Source organism: Pipistrellus kuhlii, unplaced genomic scaffold (genome assembly GCF_014108245.1).
Source record: "Pipistrellus kuhlii isolate mPipKuh1 unplaced genomic scaffold, mPipKuh1.p scaffold_m20_p_10, whole genome shotgun sequence".
Taxonomy (NCBI): Eukaryota; Metazoa; Chordata; class Mammalia; order Chiroptera; family Vespertilionidae; genus Pipistrellus; species Pipistrellus kuhlii.
The window spans coordinates 51652499-51669886 of NW_023425405.1; the positions used below are offsets into that span (position 1 = coordinate 51652499).

The following is a 17388-nucleotide window of genomic DNA, read 5'->3' on the forward strand; positions in this document are numbered from 1 at the left end:
CCTTTGAGAGGAGAGAGGCAGCGCTTCCTGATCTGATTACGCTGGGCTGCCTGCTTCACCCCCTCCCCAAAAACCTCTTAAACAGCAGCATTTGTGGTTTTTCTGAAGCAGCAGTTCCCCAATCCCTTCGTGTCCGTGCGGAGCTGGCAGATGGTCACACTTGCCCGCTTTTCAATAACAATTGACAAAGGACCAGTAAGGAAGAATGCTGGTTCTTATCCATGTGCTATCTGGAGATAAAGGAGGTCTAGCAAAAGCACATTCGTGGCTTAGGGAGTTATTATATTTTCAGAGAAATTAGAAGTGTTTATTTACCTTTCCTCCACAAGGATCAGGAACTTCCTCCAGAGGCCTTGGGTCCCAAGGAATGGCAGGTTGACAGCCAAGAATATATATATATTTTACTATATATATTTTATTGATTTTTTTTTTTTTTTTTTTTACAGAGAGGGAGAGGGATAGATAGTTAGAAACATTGATGAGAGAGAAACATCGATCAGCTGCCTCCTGCACACCTCCCACTGGGGATGTGCCCGCAACCAAGGTACATGCCCTTGACGGGAATTGAACCTGGGATGCTTGAGTCTGCAGGCTGATGCTCTATCCACTGAGCCAAACCAGTTTCAGCCCAAGAATATTTTTGCTGAAACATTTTGATATTTCTTCCTGAGGAAGATGTTCTTCCCTCAAGTTCCGAATGTGGATTGAACCTTGCCTTTTATATGTGTTCTTAAGCTGTTGCCTTCACAAGGCGACACCAAAACCTGCATCCTAGGTTATCTTTGGACATCCCCCTCTTCCCCTTAATTATCCAGAAGACTGAAGAGCCACTGTCAAAGGCCACCTCTTCAACCAAACAGGGAGTCAGAGATGCCAACTCCAGTGGTGGGGGGCCAGGGCCAGGCTCAGGCATTGTGCTTCTCTTATGCCCAGAGGGTTTTTGCCTCCCAGCACAGAAAGAGCTCTTATTCAAGAGTAAAGAGGACACTGAGACTGTAAAGGAGAACAAGACATCTAAAGTGAATGGTACACACACCCGCAGAGTCTTCACAGAGGGTTTTATTAAGGCAGAGACACTACAAATAAGCATAAAAGAGAAAAAACGATAAACTAAGGGCTCCCCCAGTGGCTTGCCCATGGAGAGCGTCTACTGTCCCCAAGGTGCCCGGGATGCCCCTTTCCCATTTATAATGGTCGTGGTGATAGGGTTGGAAGAACAGGCCTCTTCCAATTTCTTGGCTCCTGTTGAACAATTTTAATTTTTACAATTTTCTTTGTAAAATTGAATTGCCTTTTTTTTTCTTTCTTTCTTTCTTTCCTTGTAAACATTTCTAGCTATGAGGAAGCAAGTAGAACAAGGCAGCTCCTACCAGGGGGTTAGCCAGAGGGCCAAAGGGGAAAAGGTCAGAGGTGATTTCCAAAGCTACACCCATGTTCAGCGGGTAGCTGTCAGCAGCAAGAGCCTCTGCTGCCTTCCTGAGATGGGGCGTTGACAAGCTCTCCAGTCACATGGCTGTGAGCAGGTATAGGCAGATCCCCAACTGCTGATGTCCACTGTCCTGCTGTTACCTCCAGGTTCAGATGTGATACAGGCTGGCTGCCCAGTAAGAATGCCCGTGTAAAATGACTCCTTGGCAGAGGGTTTGGGGATAATGGTGTTTTGGTAAGCTAACACCCCCCTGTCACACATGGGTGTGTGTTACATTTAGAATAAAAGGATGCCAGGATTTCAGAATTGGAGAATGAAACAAGCATAGAAATGTCTTGATATTTAATTACTGAAATGTAAGCTAAGTTCTAGGGTTAAAAGTCTAAAAGACTGAAACCCAGGGACTCATGACCAAATACACCAGCAAGTCTTCCTTTGTGTGGCTTCTCATGTTTTCTTTTACATCTATACAATGGGTATATGATAATTATTATTTCTACTACATAGGGATGTTGTGAGGATTAAAGGGGGAAATGTTTGAAGAGTCCTGGCACATGTGTACTTGTAAATGCTCATGGTTCCAGTCATGAACTCCTCAAGATAAGAACAGTGTCTTGGTACCTACGATACGTATTATTATCCTGTCACAGAAGCACCCAGCATAAACTTGCTGAATGAATGAACAGAATGAATGTTAGTGGATATTAACTGTTTCCGTACCTCTACAGATTGCAGAAGAGTTCAACATTGCAACCTGTTCTTTCTGTCGCCCCCTCTGATTCCTACTGATTCACAAAAGAAAGGAATTCTAATTACAAACTGTTCTCTAGTTCTGACTACCCTCTCACTTAACAGAATAATGAATTTCCCAATAATCGAATCTGCTCATAGATACAAAATCTACGGCATTTCCCACCAAACAGCCTCAATTAAATTAAGTACAAGTAATGGCCCCTCTCCCAGATTTTAATATAGTAATCAAATTAGTCTTGATCCCCACAATTAGGGGCTTATTATTACATATACCTGGTGAGTAGGTGGCTGCCCAACTGGCATTAATTGGGCAGCTGGCTGTAGTCCCTGCCCCCAACCTCGTATCTCTCACCAATTCACAGAACCCTACATCCACAGTGAGATGCAAATTGCTCACGATAAGACAATAAGTATTTGGTTAAGTAATTGCACGGAAAAAGGGAAGAAAGAAAGGGAGGGATGAAGGATATTAGCTTCTCTGCTTAGATAGGAGATAGGAAAACTCTCCCAGGTACTGGGAATCTGGAGGTGTGATTAGTACATCATATACATGATATTGCCTCAGGCTGACCTATCTATATTCTGAATATGAATGATCAGTTTGCTGGGTGATATGAATAAGCATGACTGTGAAATTTCCTTATGATTTGAATCTGTCTCCTCTAACTCAAACATCTTACACTGGCAGTACTTGTGCCCAACACAACCTTTCCTGTTGCTTCCTCTCTGATTGCTTTGCTTTCTGGTTTCCTGTCTGCTTTTCTCCTTTGTTTCAGAGCTTCTAGTCATCACCTTGGCCATGCCCCAGCTGAACAGAGAATTCATTGGTCATCTGATCAAACCAGAGAATAGGTCCCAGCCCCTCATCCTCTCTCCTAACTGTTAATGGATCTTAGGGGAGCTATTTTTGCCAACGAAGGTAAAATTTCTGAAGCTTTCTTTACCCCTGCTATTGCCCATCAACACTGGCTACTGGGATGCAAAGTTCTGAGCCTATATCTGCAGAACTGTTAGGGAAAGCAGGAGATGTGGTCCCTCCTCTCAGTAGGCTCATGTGGCATTAAAAATAAATTAATTAAAACACACACACACACATATCACACACACACACATATGTATATATATATATATATATATATATATAATTTATTATATATATATATATATATAAAATTTATTTCAAAGAGGAAGGGAGAGGGAGAGCAAGAGATAGAAACATCAATGATGAGAGAACATAATATACTTTGACTGGGAATAGAACTGTGACCTCCTGTTTCATAGGTCGATGTTCAACCACTGAACTACACTGGCTGGGCTCATGTTGCATTTTTGAGTTTGCAATAAGACAGACAGATTTATCTTGTCTGAAACTTTGGTGGCAAAGATGTGCTACAAGTACAGTGTTAACAATTTTTATTATGGCTTCTGATTCAATGATGCAGAAGAATCAGTAAATTCCCTGAGAATTTACTTCCCCCAAACATGACCATATTCTATTGTTGGGAGGGAGAATGGTCCATGTTTCCTGAGAGGGCAAATAATTAGAAGTTTGGCCTTCTGAACCAACCCTAAACCTACAGGCCTAATATATCCAGATGAAATCCAGGTCAAACTGGCTTTAGTTAGCAGACTGAGTCTACACAGTTTCTTTCTTTTCTCTGCCATAGCTGCCATATATATATATATATATATATATATATATATATATATATATATATATTCCATTTTTCTTCAGTCTTGTAGAATTTTAGCAAATAATTATTATTTCTCTCAATAGTATGAGCATAAGGAAGAGGTCAGGAGCATCAAGTGCACTGGGAATGGGCTCTGTGATGCACACAGTCAGCACGCTGGGAGACATGAGGGAGAAGGGAGACCTTGGTTGATGGGAGCTGTGTGTCTTTCAGGTTGCCGGCATCATCTCGGCTGGGGTTGTGATGATCGCCATCGTTGCCTTGGGGAAGTTGCTGGAACCCTTGCAGAAGGTATAACCCTGCTTCTCGGTGCACTGATTGCATAATTTCTCTGCTCTGCCACCAGATAAATCACAGGAGATTTATAAATCATCACATGGAAAACTATTCCCCCGAATAACACAGCCTTCTCTGTCTCTCTTGGCAGTCGGTCTTGGCAGCTGTTGTCATTGCCAACCTGAAAGGGATGTTTATGCAAGTGTGTGATGTTCCTCGTCTATGGAGGCAGAACAAGATTGATGCTGTAAGTCACCCACTTTTCTCTGAAATAAGATTTGATTCTTTAAAAAAAAGAAAGAAAAAGATTTGGTTCTTATTTGCTTTCTGCAATATCATTATGTCCCCTTATCTCCTAAGTCTTGCATTTGGGGAGCCCAGGACAGTAATTAAAATTGGGTAGATAACCAAAGCTTTGAAGTCTTCCACCTGAACTGTGTGTTTTTGAAGGTCCTGTATCTCTGGAAAGATCCATTTCCAGCAAGAATGCCAGTCATATACATTTTGCCTTCTAAAGCCCCAAACCAACCAAACAAAGAAACAACAAACCCTCTAATTTAGAAGGACAAACAAAACAAAACACGAAGCAAAGCAAACACAAAGACAAAATACAAAAACCCATGTGGATAATAATTCTGACCAAAGTAACCCTCACAACTGTTCTGAAAAACCAGAAACGAAATCCTTTAAGAGTAACGCTCTAATTTAAACCAGCACAGAAGAATGGAATGAGATAACTCCCTGTATGTCAATATGGAAAGATCTCCAAAACAAATTGTTAAGTGAAAAAAATGACCAGCGCAGAATAGAAGAGTGTGTATAACACACTAAAAGATGGAAAAATAAAACATGCTTTGTAGTCATATTTACTTGTATTTTCAAAAGGACATGCTGGTGAAAAGTGTGCATGTGTGTTGTACACACCCAGACACTGAGAGAAAGAAATAAAAGAGAATACAATCAGGGAGGGAGGATGGACGTGAAAAGGGAGGGGAGATGTGTGCAGATAAGATTTTTTACTGCGTAACCTTTATATTAATGCCATTCTGAACATGTTAATATATTACCTATTCTAAAATGAAATTTAAAAATTTAAATAGGAGAGTTGGTCTATATGCCAATTTCCATTTCTACATCCACTTAAATATGAAATGAAATCAGAATATTAAAAAAAGCTGTACAGTTGACCCTTGAACAGTGTGGGGATTGTGGCACTTTCATAGTCACATAGTCAAAATTCCACATATAACTTTAATATATATACATATATATTTTATTGACTTCGGAGAGGAAGGGAGAGAGAGAGAAACATCAATAATAAGAGAGAATTATTGATTGGCTGCCCCCCCACCCCCTCCCGCACAACCCCCCTGGGGATCGAACCCACAAGCCAAGCATGAGCCCTAACTGGGAAGTCAAACATGAATTCCTGATCATAGGTTGATGCTCAACCACTGAGCCATGCCAGCCGGCTCCACATATAACTTTGACCACTCCCCCCAAACTTACCTACTAATAGCTCACTGTTGACCAGCATTACCAATAACTTAAATAGTTGATTAACACAACGTTTGTATGCTATATGCATTATATATGTACTCTGACAATAAAGTAAGCTAGAGAAAAGAAAATGTTATGAATAAAAGCATAAGAAAAATACTTGTATAGGTCTTACTGAAAAACAACAACAACAACAACAACAACAACAAAGCAAAACACAACAACAACCCATGGACCCATGCAGTTCAAGACTGTGTTGTCTAAGGGCCAACTATAACTTGTTCATGGACAATTGATCTTGTTATTTTTAAATGCAATCCCTCACCTGATGGTACATGATAAATTAATATAGACCTTTTTATTTATATTTTTTCTAGGTTATCTGGGTGTTTACATGCATAATGTCCATCATTCTGGGGCTGGACCTCGGTTTACTAGCTGGCCTTATATTTGGATTACTGACGGTGGTCCTGAGAATTCAGTTGTGAGTAATATACAACCCAGATTACCTATATAAAGAACAACCCACTCTGAGATTTCTTATACCATTTTGATAAATACAGTAAAATGACTCCCTTTTGTAACAGTTACTATATAGTGCGTGTAAGCACATAGTAAGTGCTCTACACATATTATTTATTCTATTTAATCTTCAAAGAAGTCCTGTGAGGAGGTTATGTGATTTTCATCCAACAGGTAAGAAAATTGAAGCACAGTAAGGGTAAGAACCTTGCTTAAGATCTCAGAGAGAGTAAGAGGCAGCACCGGGATTGGAGCCCAGGTGGATCTCACCCCATCATCCATGCACTTAGTCACAAGCTCTAATGCTGGTGCTCTCCTCTTAGTCATGGTAAGACCCAGAGAGAGTAGATTCAGCAAAAGACTGAGGCTGCTTTGCAGCTTCTTTTAAAAACGAGATGAAGTCTGTGAGGCACTGGGCTCGGGCTCAGGACAGGATAGCTGCTACATATATCTTTCATTTGTTGCTTTTGAAGCTAGTAACCCAGAGTTATGTAACCCAGAACAGGAGACTTTAAAACAGTTCATTGCAGCCAAAATGCATTCAAATCTGTACCCGATAAGCCACACAATTATGTGAAGAAAACATAATGAGGTCATCTTCAGAGTGACAGCAGCAAAGACGCAGTGTAATGGGACATCACATGGAGGCCACTCCAGGGCCGTGATTTCTGTTGGTTCTGTTTTGACTCTTGAGAGGCCTTTAGTGTGACGCTCCTGGGTCTATGACATTGTCTGAAGAGAGCGGGAAACAGCTTCTCTCCCTCCTCCGACTTGATCTTTCTAGACTTCTGGCCCCATCTCTGCCTGTGCTTGTGTGGCGAGGGAATAAAAAACCTGGAAAACCATCATCACAGAGACGTTTTCAGTTTAGCTGAAGTCCCCTTTCCTGTCCCACCAACCAGTTCTCTCCCTCTTCCTCCGCTGGCATGTGGGAACCTACAAAAGGCTGTCTCCTGCCTCGGTGCCCGTCAATGGTGCCCAAGGGCCCCAAGAGTTCAAAGCCCACAAAGTGCCAGCTTGCTTCTGCCTAGTAACTCGGAGCTGGCCTTCCAGCAGGCTGCCTCTCCTCTGGATACGTCCTGGGTGGCTGTGGGCGGGAGAGAGGGTTTTGTGGAGAGAGCCTATCTCATGTATGAGCCTGAAGTTAAAACTCAGCACAGCTCAGTAAGCAGAGGAGACATGTGTGGCTCATGTTAGCTGCCGAGTTAGTTTGTCTAGGCTTCTAGCCAACAGAATGCAGTATCCTCCACAGTATTTAATTTCCAGTAATTATAAGGCTGGTCCAGAGAGCACATTGCTGAAAGTAGCCTCAAGCAGATACTCTTTCTTCAGGAATTATCTAGTTAGCATATGTCCCCAGTCGCACTGGAAGATTCATGGAATCGATTTGATTGCAGCAGGAGCAGGAAATGGGAAGGGCTGGTTTCTGGTCCTCCCAGGCTCCTGTTGGTATAAAACCCGGCTAATTTGATCACGGCAGACTGTCCAGGCTTCATCAGAAAATTGCATTGACTGACAAGTAAGTGCCAGGCCCTGGCACTGTGCCCGGCGCTGAAGACCAATGGGTTAAGGCTCGGGGCTGGGCTGCTCCTGCCTTCAGGGCCTTTTCCAATTTCCCCGAGTCTCAGTTTACTCACCAATAAAAATGAGGATAATACTGCTGACCTTTCAGCATTCTGGTGGGACTTAAATAAGATAGAAGAGGTGTGAAAGCTCTTCGCTTATCCTTTAAAATGTTAATGTGATGCTCATTATTTCTCTCAGCCTCAAAAAAAGTCAGGGTTCCCCCTCCTCCTCCAATGGCACACAAACACCAGCTGTTCACTTCAGCGTTGTCTGCAGGAACGTGTCTTCTGTCCCAAAGCATCAGAACGATGGGCTCTTCAGGAGCTGTTATTTCTTCTAACCATTTATTCCAAATATGCCTATTTCCACCACCACCCCCCCAAAAAAAAAATCCTGACCTTAATTTTTCTTTTAGTCCCTCCTGGAGCGGACTGGGAAGCATCCCTAACACTGACATCTATAAGAGTACCAAGGACTACAAAAACGTGAGTGCCTGTGGGAGACATTTGCTGGACTTGGTTTGTGAGCCTGGCTCTCCAGGGTTGATTTCTCTCCCAGGATGTTAGGGACAAGGTCGAAACAAGTGGGGGGCTCTGTCAGGAAATTCCAAAGTCCACTGGGTGTCATGAAAACTTCCTACTCAACGTGCCCTCTGACATCCATGGTTCACATGAATTTCATCCAGGCTAGTTGAAGGTCATTTAATGTCAAACCATGATAAGAAGAATTTTTAAATATAGATAATTCAGTTGTTTCCAGTTATATGACAAATTTCTAGTTATATAACAAATAAGTTATGGGGCTATAATGTGCAGCTTGCTCACCATAGTTAGTAATACTGTATTACATACCTGAAAGTTGCTAAGAGAATAAGTCTTAAAAATTCTCATCATGCCAAAACCGGTTTGGCTCAGTGGATAGAGCGTCGGCCTGTGGACCAAAAGGTCCTGGGTTCGATTCAGGTCAAGGGCATGTACCTTGGTTGTGGGCACATCCCCAGTAAGGGGTGTGCAAGAGGCAGCTGATTGATGATTCTCTCTCATCGATGTTTCTAACTATCTATCCCTCTCCCTTCCTCTCTGTAAAAAACCAATAAAATATATTTAAAAAAAATTCTCATCACAAGGAAAATGTTATAATTATGTATGGGGACAGATGCTAACTAGACTTATAGTGATGATCATTAGCAATATATACAAATATCAAATTGTGCCCTATACTTAAAACTAATATAATGTTATATTATACGTCAATAAAAAAAATATGGACAGACCCTCGGAGACCTATAGAACAATATAAAACATATTGACATATGTATAATGACAGTCCCAAAAGAGGAGGAAAGAGAAAAAAGGCAGATACAGTATTTGAATAAATATCAAAATGTCCCCCAAATTGATGAAAAAGATCACATACAAATCCAAAATGCCCACTGCACGCAATTGCTGTTCACACATAGGTCCATAACTAGATATACACTAACACCGCTGAAAGGTAAGGCATTAAAAAAATTTAAAGCAGTAAGAGAAAGAAAAATTCTGTTTCTTGACTATGTAATACGTATCTTATATAAAATTGTCTAAAATTCTTGAAAATATTTTTTCATTTCTAACAAGAGATTTTCATGTTCTATGTCACCAAGAACCTATTTGACATTGTGCTCTATCCTTGGAATTGAAAGAAATAACATAAAATACAGGAAATAAAAACAAAGAAAATAAACATTTTACTGATGGGCTTATGATTCCTGCATATAAGATTGCTTAGTGACCAGCAGGGAAAACAAAGCTGAAAAAGCACAAAAAGAAACAGAAGAAAACACTAATTTAGCAAAAAAATAAAATAAAAATTTTAATTAAAAAATGTGAACCCTAGGAAGTTGTAGTCTAATTTTTTAAAAATATGTTTTTATTGATTTGGAAGAGAGAGAAAGGGAGGGAGAGAGAAACATCGATGTGAGAGAGAAATGTCCATACGCCACCTCCTGCACACAACCCTGACTAGGGATTATGCCCATAACCTGGGCTTGTGCCCTGACCAGGAACTGAGCCAGTGACCTTTCAGTGCACTTGATGAAAAAGTTGGACACTGAGTCTGGAATTCCAGGAGCTGCTACTCAATTTATTTCCACAATCTTCCTCAGTTATATTAGCCAGGTACCATTAAGAGCTAAAAATGATTCTAGAGAATCTCTTGGCTTTGGGTTCTGAGTTCTGAATTGAAGGCTCCAGCTTCTAGAGACCTTGTCCCAGTCACTCAGCCTCTCGGGGCTTCTGTTTTCTTTTTCAATGCAGTTGGACTAAAATTATTATGATTCCTAAAGACAATAGAGACTGTAATCCTGTGGGTTTTACTTTTCACTTGGCCACTCTGTGTCAGGGTAAGAACAAGCAAATAACAGCAATAACCCCGGCTGGGTGGCTCAGTTAGTTGGAGTGTCGTCCTGTACACCAAAAGGTTGAGGGTTCAATTCCCAGTCAGGGCACATATGTAGGTTTTAGGCTTGATCCCTGGTTGGGGTGCATATGGGAGGCAACAATTGATGTTACTCTTTCACATTGATGTTTCTCTCTCTCCCCCACCTTCCCTTCTCTCTTAAAAAAAAAATCAGTGAACATATCAACAGGTGAGGATTATTAAAAAAGAAAAGACATCGTAAGCCTCAGCTTGTGCAGATCCCCTGGATCTTGCTACTTTTTTTTTTTTTTTCTATTTTAAAAGAATTTGGAGGAAAAAAGAGGGCAGTGGCATGAACTTGAGGCACCTCAAGTCATTATTCTGAGCTTGTTTTTTCCATCCGGAAATCAGAGGGTTGAATAATTGCTTTCTAAGGCCCTTTAGCATGAGCTCCTGTGAGACTACGGAGGTTCAGGAGTTTGGGTAACCTATTACCTCCCAACTGCGATGAGACCCTTTCTTAAGGATAGTTGAGTGATGCTACCCAGCCCCTCTCATAATTGTAACTCAGCTTCTAGCTGAAGAGCCAGAAATTTAATTGAATATTTGAGGCCTAAAATTATTTAATGTCAAATAAGTTTTTTATTTGTTTGTTTTTTAATGCTAGGTTGAAGAACCGGAAGGAATGAAGATTCTTAGATTTTCTAGTCCTATTTTTTATGGCAACGTCGATGGTTTTAAAAAATGCATCAAGTCTACAGTAAGTATTTTATCCCTAGAAATTTGGTTGCTAACTTCCTTTAAGACTTCATTCATTCTACAGGTATTTATTGGGTTCAAACTGGGCAAAAGTCCCCTTTGGGTCTGACATTAAGAATTATTACATCATTGCCTTCAAATAACTAAAGCTGTATTGGGAATAGGAAAAAACAACAACAATAACACACACTGAGTGGCCAGATTATTATGATCTCTGAACTATGCTGGACAAAAACACCAGAGTTGTCTCCAGGCAGAACTGGAGTAAGTTCTAAATGAATAATACGGTACATGCTAAGAGTTCATAGAAGGGAGTGGTCCTGTTAGTTGAAACTATCAGGCTTTGTGTGGTCGTGGGCAGGAGGAAGGAGATTATATCAGGTGTTTGGAAACTGAGAACGGAGAGGAAAAGGTGGGAACATTTCGGGGAGTGCTGCCCAGTTGGAGTAAAAGGGTTAGAAAGTATAGAATATGGAAGCAGGAAGTTCTGGTCTTGAATTCCATGCTATGCTTCAAAGTTTTATCTTTAGATCAGTGTTTTACTACGTGAGTTCTGGGGTGAACTGCTGGTTCAGAGGAACATAACATAGATTTTGCAATAATAAAAGGGCTCTTTAATGTTAAGGAAATTTGTAAAACACAGATTTAAAGCAAAAGAAGTTATTTTTTGCTGTTTTGTTTCCTATTGTCTTGGAAGTCTTTAATATGCTACTGAGTCTCTCTGTGGGTGGCATAGATGGCCTAGTAGTGGAAACCATGGAAACCTCAGGAATTTCTATTTTGGCAGAACGTCTCAAGTCATAATACCACTCGAGAAATAACCTTTTCACATAACAATTGCCATTAATGAGCATTAGAAACCAAATGTTTTAAGTAACTTGACTTTTATTTTCAAAGGTTGGATTTGATGCCATTAGAGTGTATAATAAGAGGCTGAAGGCATTGAGGAAAATACAGAAACTCATTAAAAAAGGACAATTAAGAGCAACAAAGGTGAGGCAACATTGTTCTTTCCCCTCTTAAATTCTTTTATTCCTCAGTGAAAATGAAAGCAATTAGTTTGTCTAAAGTTAAATCTATCCCCTTTGGTGCCCAGATGAGTACATACATATGTCAGACAACAGCTGAGTTGTTCTTGTAGGCAAGAGGGCATGGGAGGAAATAAAATTAAGCCAGCAAGAAAAAACAGAGGGTTTGAGTTCCTTTTCCATTGTGAAATTAAATCCTATTTTACTGAAAGGAACAAAATAATTCAATTCAGTGCCATAAAATTGTAATAGAAGGCAATAAGTTCATTAACTTTTAGAGCTCTTCCTTTTTATTGTCCTGCCTATGTATCTCTTGGCCAATTCCACCGTCTTCCAGAATCAAGTTTCCAGGCTCTTCTGCTTTTCCACTTTTCTTCCTAGAGAACATCAACAGTTAGACTGAGAGGAACCTCATTTTTTTAAAAAAATTATGAATACATTTTTATTGATTTCAGAGAGAAAGGGAGAAGGAGAGATAGAAACATCAATGATGATAGGGAATCATTGATTGGCTGCCTCTTTCACGTCCCCCCACTAAAGATCGAGCCTGCACCCCGGGCATGTGCCCAGAATCGAACCCAGGACCCTTCAGTCCGCAGGCTGACGCTCTATCCACTAAGCCAAACCAGCTAGGATGAACTCTTATTTCTTAAGAGTTCCCTCCATGTTTTGTTTACCAAGGAACAATGTGTAGGATTTTTAATTAATTTCAAATAATTGGCTGGAAAAAAATATCCCAAATCATCGGCAATTAAGTTGTCAGTATTTTCTTTGTTTAGAATGGCATTATAAGCGGTGCTGGTTCATCAAATAATGCTTTTGAGCCTGATGAAGATATTGAAGACCCAGAAGAACTTGATATCCCTACCAAGGAAATAGAGATTCAAGTGGATTGGAATTCTGAGATTCCAGTGAAAGTGAATGTTCCCAAAGTGCCAATCCATAGCCTCGTGCTCGATTGTGGAGCTGTGTCTTTCCTGGATGTCGTTGGAGTGAGATCATTGCGAGTGGTAAGGTTCTAAGCGTTTTGAACGATAGATTAGGAGCTTAGGCAATAGTAAAACCATATGGGTTGCCCATTCTTACAAAAGGATGATTGATTGTATAGGCTCTGTGCTTGTTGTAGAGGAATGCTTTTGCAATAGTGTTATATTTTAAAGCACAAGCTATGGGGCCAGACTACCTGGGGTTGAATCCTGGCTCTACCACTTGCTGCAGTGGGTCTATAGGCAAGTTGCTTAATCTGTCTGTACCTCACTTATGAGGATAATGATAGCACCTATTTCATGTGGTTTTTATGAAAATTAAATAAGCAAATATATGGTTATTTATGGTTTAGAACAGTATCTGGCATAGAGCCATCCCTTAGCAAATATAAACATTTATTATACTTTCTGAGAATAAATAGGAAAAGGGATATGAACAGAAGGACATTTATGTTAAGTATTGGTTTTTATCTGTTATGTGAGCAGCAGTAGAATGGAGAATGAGGGGTACGTGGCAGGACTGGAGAAGCGAGGCATTATTAAGAGGTTAGTACAGGAAGCAGGTCCGGCATCTAGGAAGTCAAAGGGCTGAGGAACACATATTCATGATATCAGACACCATTTATGCAAGGCCGAGTTCATTCTTTCAACAAATAGATGTGAAGTGACTAATATGTGCCAGGCACCCAGCCAGGCATGAGAGGCAAAAGCAGTCATAGTCCCTATCCTCACAGGACTAAGCAGTCTAGAGAGGAAGTCTAACATGAAGTAACCTTTTCAATAACAACTGAACTAAGTGTTCCAGAGCAGACAAACTGGGGTCTCAACTTGATCAGGAGTGTAAGTTCAAGTAAAGGTTCAGGTAGGTATCAGACAAGTCAGGCAGAAAAGTAAGCAGGTTAAAGACACCAACAATCCAATGTAATAATATGAAACTGACCCCCAACTGAGGTTTATCTTTGCTGGCGCTTCTGCAAGGCTAGGAAATTATTCCAGGGTGCAGGTACTAGGCAGGAAGGTAGAAAACTGATTATACTTCACCCAAAAAAAAGTGAGAAAATGCTGACAGCTTCTCTTCCAGTTCTCTTAGCTGGCCTCATCATTAGCTCATTTGAGAGCATTTTAACTCTAGGCATTTGGCTCAAGTGCATTGTATTAATAGAAACTGTGTTGGCCAAAAGGGTTTAAGGAATTACTTTGGGGAAGAATCTTTATTGAATGCCAGAATATTTTACACACATAACAAATAATTGCTTTCAAATGCTATAAAGACAATTGTGGAAAATCCAAACTGTATCCTTGCATAGAGGTCTTGTTCTTCTCCCCAGAAATTTCATGTTCTATTTTACTATTGCCCATAGGTTTTGCATCTTGATTTTTTTAAATTAAGCTTTACATTTTGAGATAATGGCATATTCCCATAAAGTTGTAAGAAATTATACAGAGAGATCCTTTATACCCCTTACCCAGTTTCTCCCAGTGCTAACATCTTGCAAAACTATTGTCTAAAATCACAATCCAATCAGAATACTAAGACTGACACTGTCAAAATGCAGAGTCCTTGGTTTCTAGGTCAGTTTTTACATTTAGACTCTGGTGGCCCTGTTTCTATACCTGTGTATCTTCCACTCAAAGACATAAGCTCATGCCCCTGTCTCCCATCTGCAGGGGCTGTATTAGGAAGCCTCCTGTACTCCCTTCTTTTCTTCCTTCCACAAATATTTATTAAGCACACCCGCTGTCGAGTGCTGTGCTATTGAGCACTGGATGTCGCCACCTCCTGAGACAGGTCTTGTCATTCCTAACCATATTGTCACTGTAGGTTGAAAACCTCTGTGATTTCCCAATAATGAGCTTTCCTTAACCAGGAAAGTATTGAAGTTTTTCCTGAGCAAGTGACTGAATTCTACTGGAGTATGGGCAGGTAAAGTTACTCAAATTCTCCTTTTTAAAATTTTAGGTTGTCAAAGAATTCCAAAGAATTGATGTAAATGTGTACTTTGCATCGCTTCAAGGTAAATGCCTATACAGTACATATCTATCTGTAAGACTTCCTCCTATCTTGGAATGTGCATACATCATGACCAAAGGCCTTAAAAATGATTTTTTTTATTGTGATAAAACATGTATAACAACATTGGCTATTTTAGTCACATTCAAGTGGCATTTAATTCAGTGGCATTAAGTAAATTTACAATGTTGTGCAACCATCGCAACTATCTATTTCCAAAACTTCTCATCGCCGTGAACGAAAACTCTACCCATTAAGCACTCACACTGAGGGCCTTTTCCAACCGAGGGAGGTATTACTTCCAATTTGTGCCATAGAGCTGGAATGCAAGGAAACCGATGTTCTCACAGCAGTGCCAAATCACCGTGGAAACTCAGTCCTAGGAAGAGCAGAGCTGGAGATGACTTAGGTCCCTGAAAACTAGAGGATCCTCCAGGGTATGATTCTGTCTGTGAACGTAGGCGAGAATGTGTGTAGGAAGATACTGATGCTTAGGCTGAGTTCCCTAGAAACAGAGACTGAGGTAAGGATTCTTGCACCAGTGATTTCCTGAGATAGTACACCCTGGAAAAATTCATGAAGGAATGAGAGGAGCGGGTAAGGGCAGGAGAAGAAGCTGGACAAAGATATGGTTGCAAAAGTCTACCTTCCATGAAAGGACCTGGAGAGTATTATGCTACATGAAATAAGCCAGTCAAAGAAAGACAAGTATCACGTGATCTTGCTCAAATGTGGAATCTAATGAACAAAGTAAACTGGTGAACAAACCGATCCAGAGACAGAGAAGCATAGGTTAGATTGCAGCATCTCAGAGGGAAGGCAGGGGAGGATGGGTGGGTGGGAAGTGGTCAACCAAAGAACTTTATGCATCTATGCATAACCCACGGACACAGACAATAGGGTGGTGAAGGCCTAGGGTGGTGGGCTAGAAGGGAGGGGGGGGGCACATAGGTAATACTTTCAACAATAAAGATTAAAAAAAATTTTTTTTTAAGTCTTCCTTAGCTTAATTTCACAAGGAGGACACAGCAGGAAAAGCACCCGAGGGCTATTCCTCTTTGAGGCCAGGGAGCTGGCTTTTTAACTCCCTCCCCATGTCGGTCAGTGGCTGCAGACCATGCAAGGATAGAGGTGTGACCTCCCAGGCCTTTCAGGCCATATGTTTCCCACGGGCCCAGGAAAGGTCTCCAGAGGCCACAGCTGTGAACTAGTAGCAGCCAGAAACACAGCAGCTGGAGGATGGGGACACTGGCAAGAGACCTGGCCAGGCACCAAGGCCATCGACTACCACCAGCTGTGTTATAACCATGCCATGTGCTACTGGAAAAGAAACTTGGTGTAGAGCAGTGTCACATTTTGGAAATGAGAAGGAAGAATTAAAAGGAGGAGCTGCCAAAGCTTAGTACTAGTTAATGTTATAAAATATATTAAGGATTAACTAAACGTTCTTTCTTTCTCTTGAAGATCACGTAATAGAAAAGCTGGAGAAATGTGGCTTCTTCAATGATAACAGAAAGGATATATTCTTTTTGACTGTCCATGACGCTGTCCTCCACGTACAGAACCGGGTTAAATCTCGAGAAATTCAAGATTCCATTTTAGAAACGGTACACATGTCACCTTTCTACATTTTTATCTTTCCTGAACTATCATGATTTCTATAAATGGCAAAATAAATTCCACAAATTTAGCTTTGAGTCTTAGTCTAGTAGGATGTTAAGCCATCTGGGTGAACTTTTCAGAGCCTCAATTTTCTCACCAGTTAAATGGGAGTAAAAACATATACTTTGCTGGGCAGATATGAAGATTGAATATGGTAGTTTAGAGGAAAGCACCTCATTCATAGAATGTGCAGGTTTACTAATAAAGGTAGATTTCAGCTGTGGTGCCTTGTTAGAATATGGGCACTGAATCTCGGAGCTTATGATACTTGTATATACAAATGCAGTTTCAATTCTCAGCAGTCTAAAAACTCTTAATGATAAATTTCTTTAAATAGGATCCATTAGGTCTTAAGTGATCTTTGAAAAGGAAAAAAAATAAAATAAAAATAAAGGCTATGAATTAGCCCCATGAAATAGAATAAACCCCCATTTCCTGGGGACTCCTTATTTTGTCATCCTCTTATCCAATACCTGGGAGAGCTGGTGGGCATTCTGGTATAAAAACCTCTTTTCTCACAGACGCTCCCACAGTGAATTTGGGAAACAAAAACAATATCCATAAGAATAACAATCATAATTATTTTAGTGATAAAGTCTATTATATTTTAAATTGCTTCTCTCCTCTTCCCCCCCCCCCCCCCGCCTAAAATTAAGGTAGATTCTTATTGTAAACTGGAAGTTAATGTCTGAAGTGAAAAAAACTAATTTAGAAAATAATAGCATATTATTCTTTTAAGATATAGTTAGGGAGAGATTGCTCTGCTTAATGCTGTTAGAGAAAATACTAGTCCTAAATACCAAGA

General features: G+C 40.4%; 1 protein-coding gene across 5 annotated transcripts in view; it reads left to right on the forward strand.

The window, feature by feature from the left end:
- Positions 1-17388, forward strand: part of SLC26A4 (solute carrier family 26 member 4) — a 41927-nt gene that overhangs the window by 18214 nt on the left and 6325 nt on the right. For 2 of the 5 annotated variants that reach the window (XM_045578549.1, XM_036429771.2), the window contains exons 11-19: positions 4090-4167; positions 4304-4399; positions 6030-6136; positions 8156-8225; positions 10805-10897; positions 11794-11889; positions 12704-12934; positions 14871-14925; positions 16386-16528. In XM_045578549.1, the coding sequence (XP_045434505.1) occupies positions 4090-4167; positions 4304-4399; positions 6030-6136; positions 8156-8225; positions 10805-10897; positions 11794-11889; positions 12704-12934; positions 14871-14925; positions 16386-16528 (969 nt within the window). Of the gene's footprint in view, positions 1-4089; positions 4168-4303; positions 4400-6029; positions 6137-8155; positions 8226-10804; positions 10898-11793; positions 11890-12703; positions 12935-14578; positions 14836-14870; positions 14926-16385; positions 16529-17388 lie in introns of those variants that run through there. The other 3 variants (XM_036429772.2, XM_036429773.2, XM_045578550.1) reach the window with 3 other exon arrangements.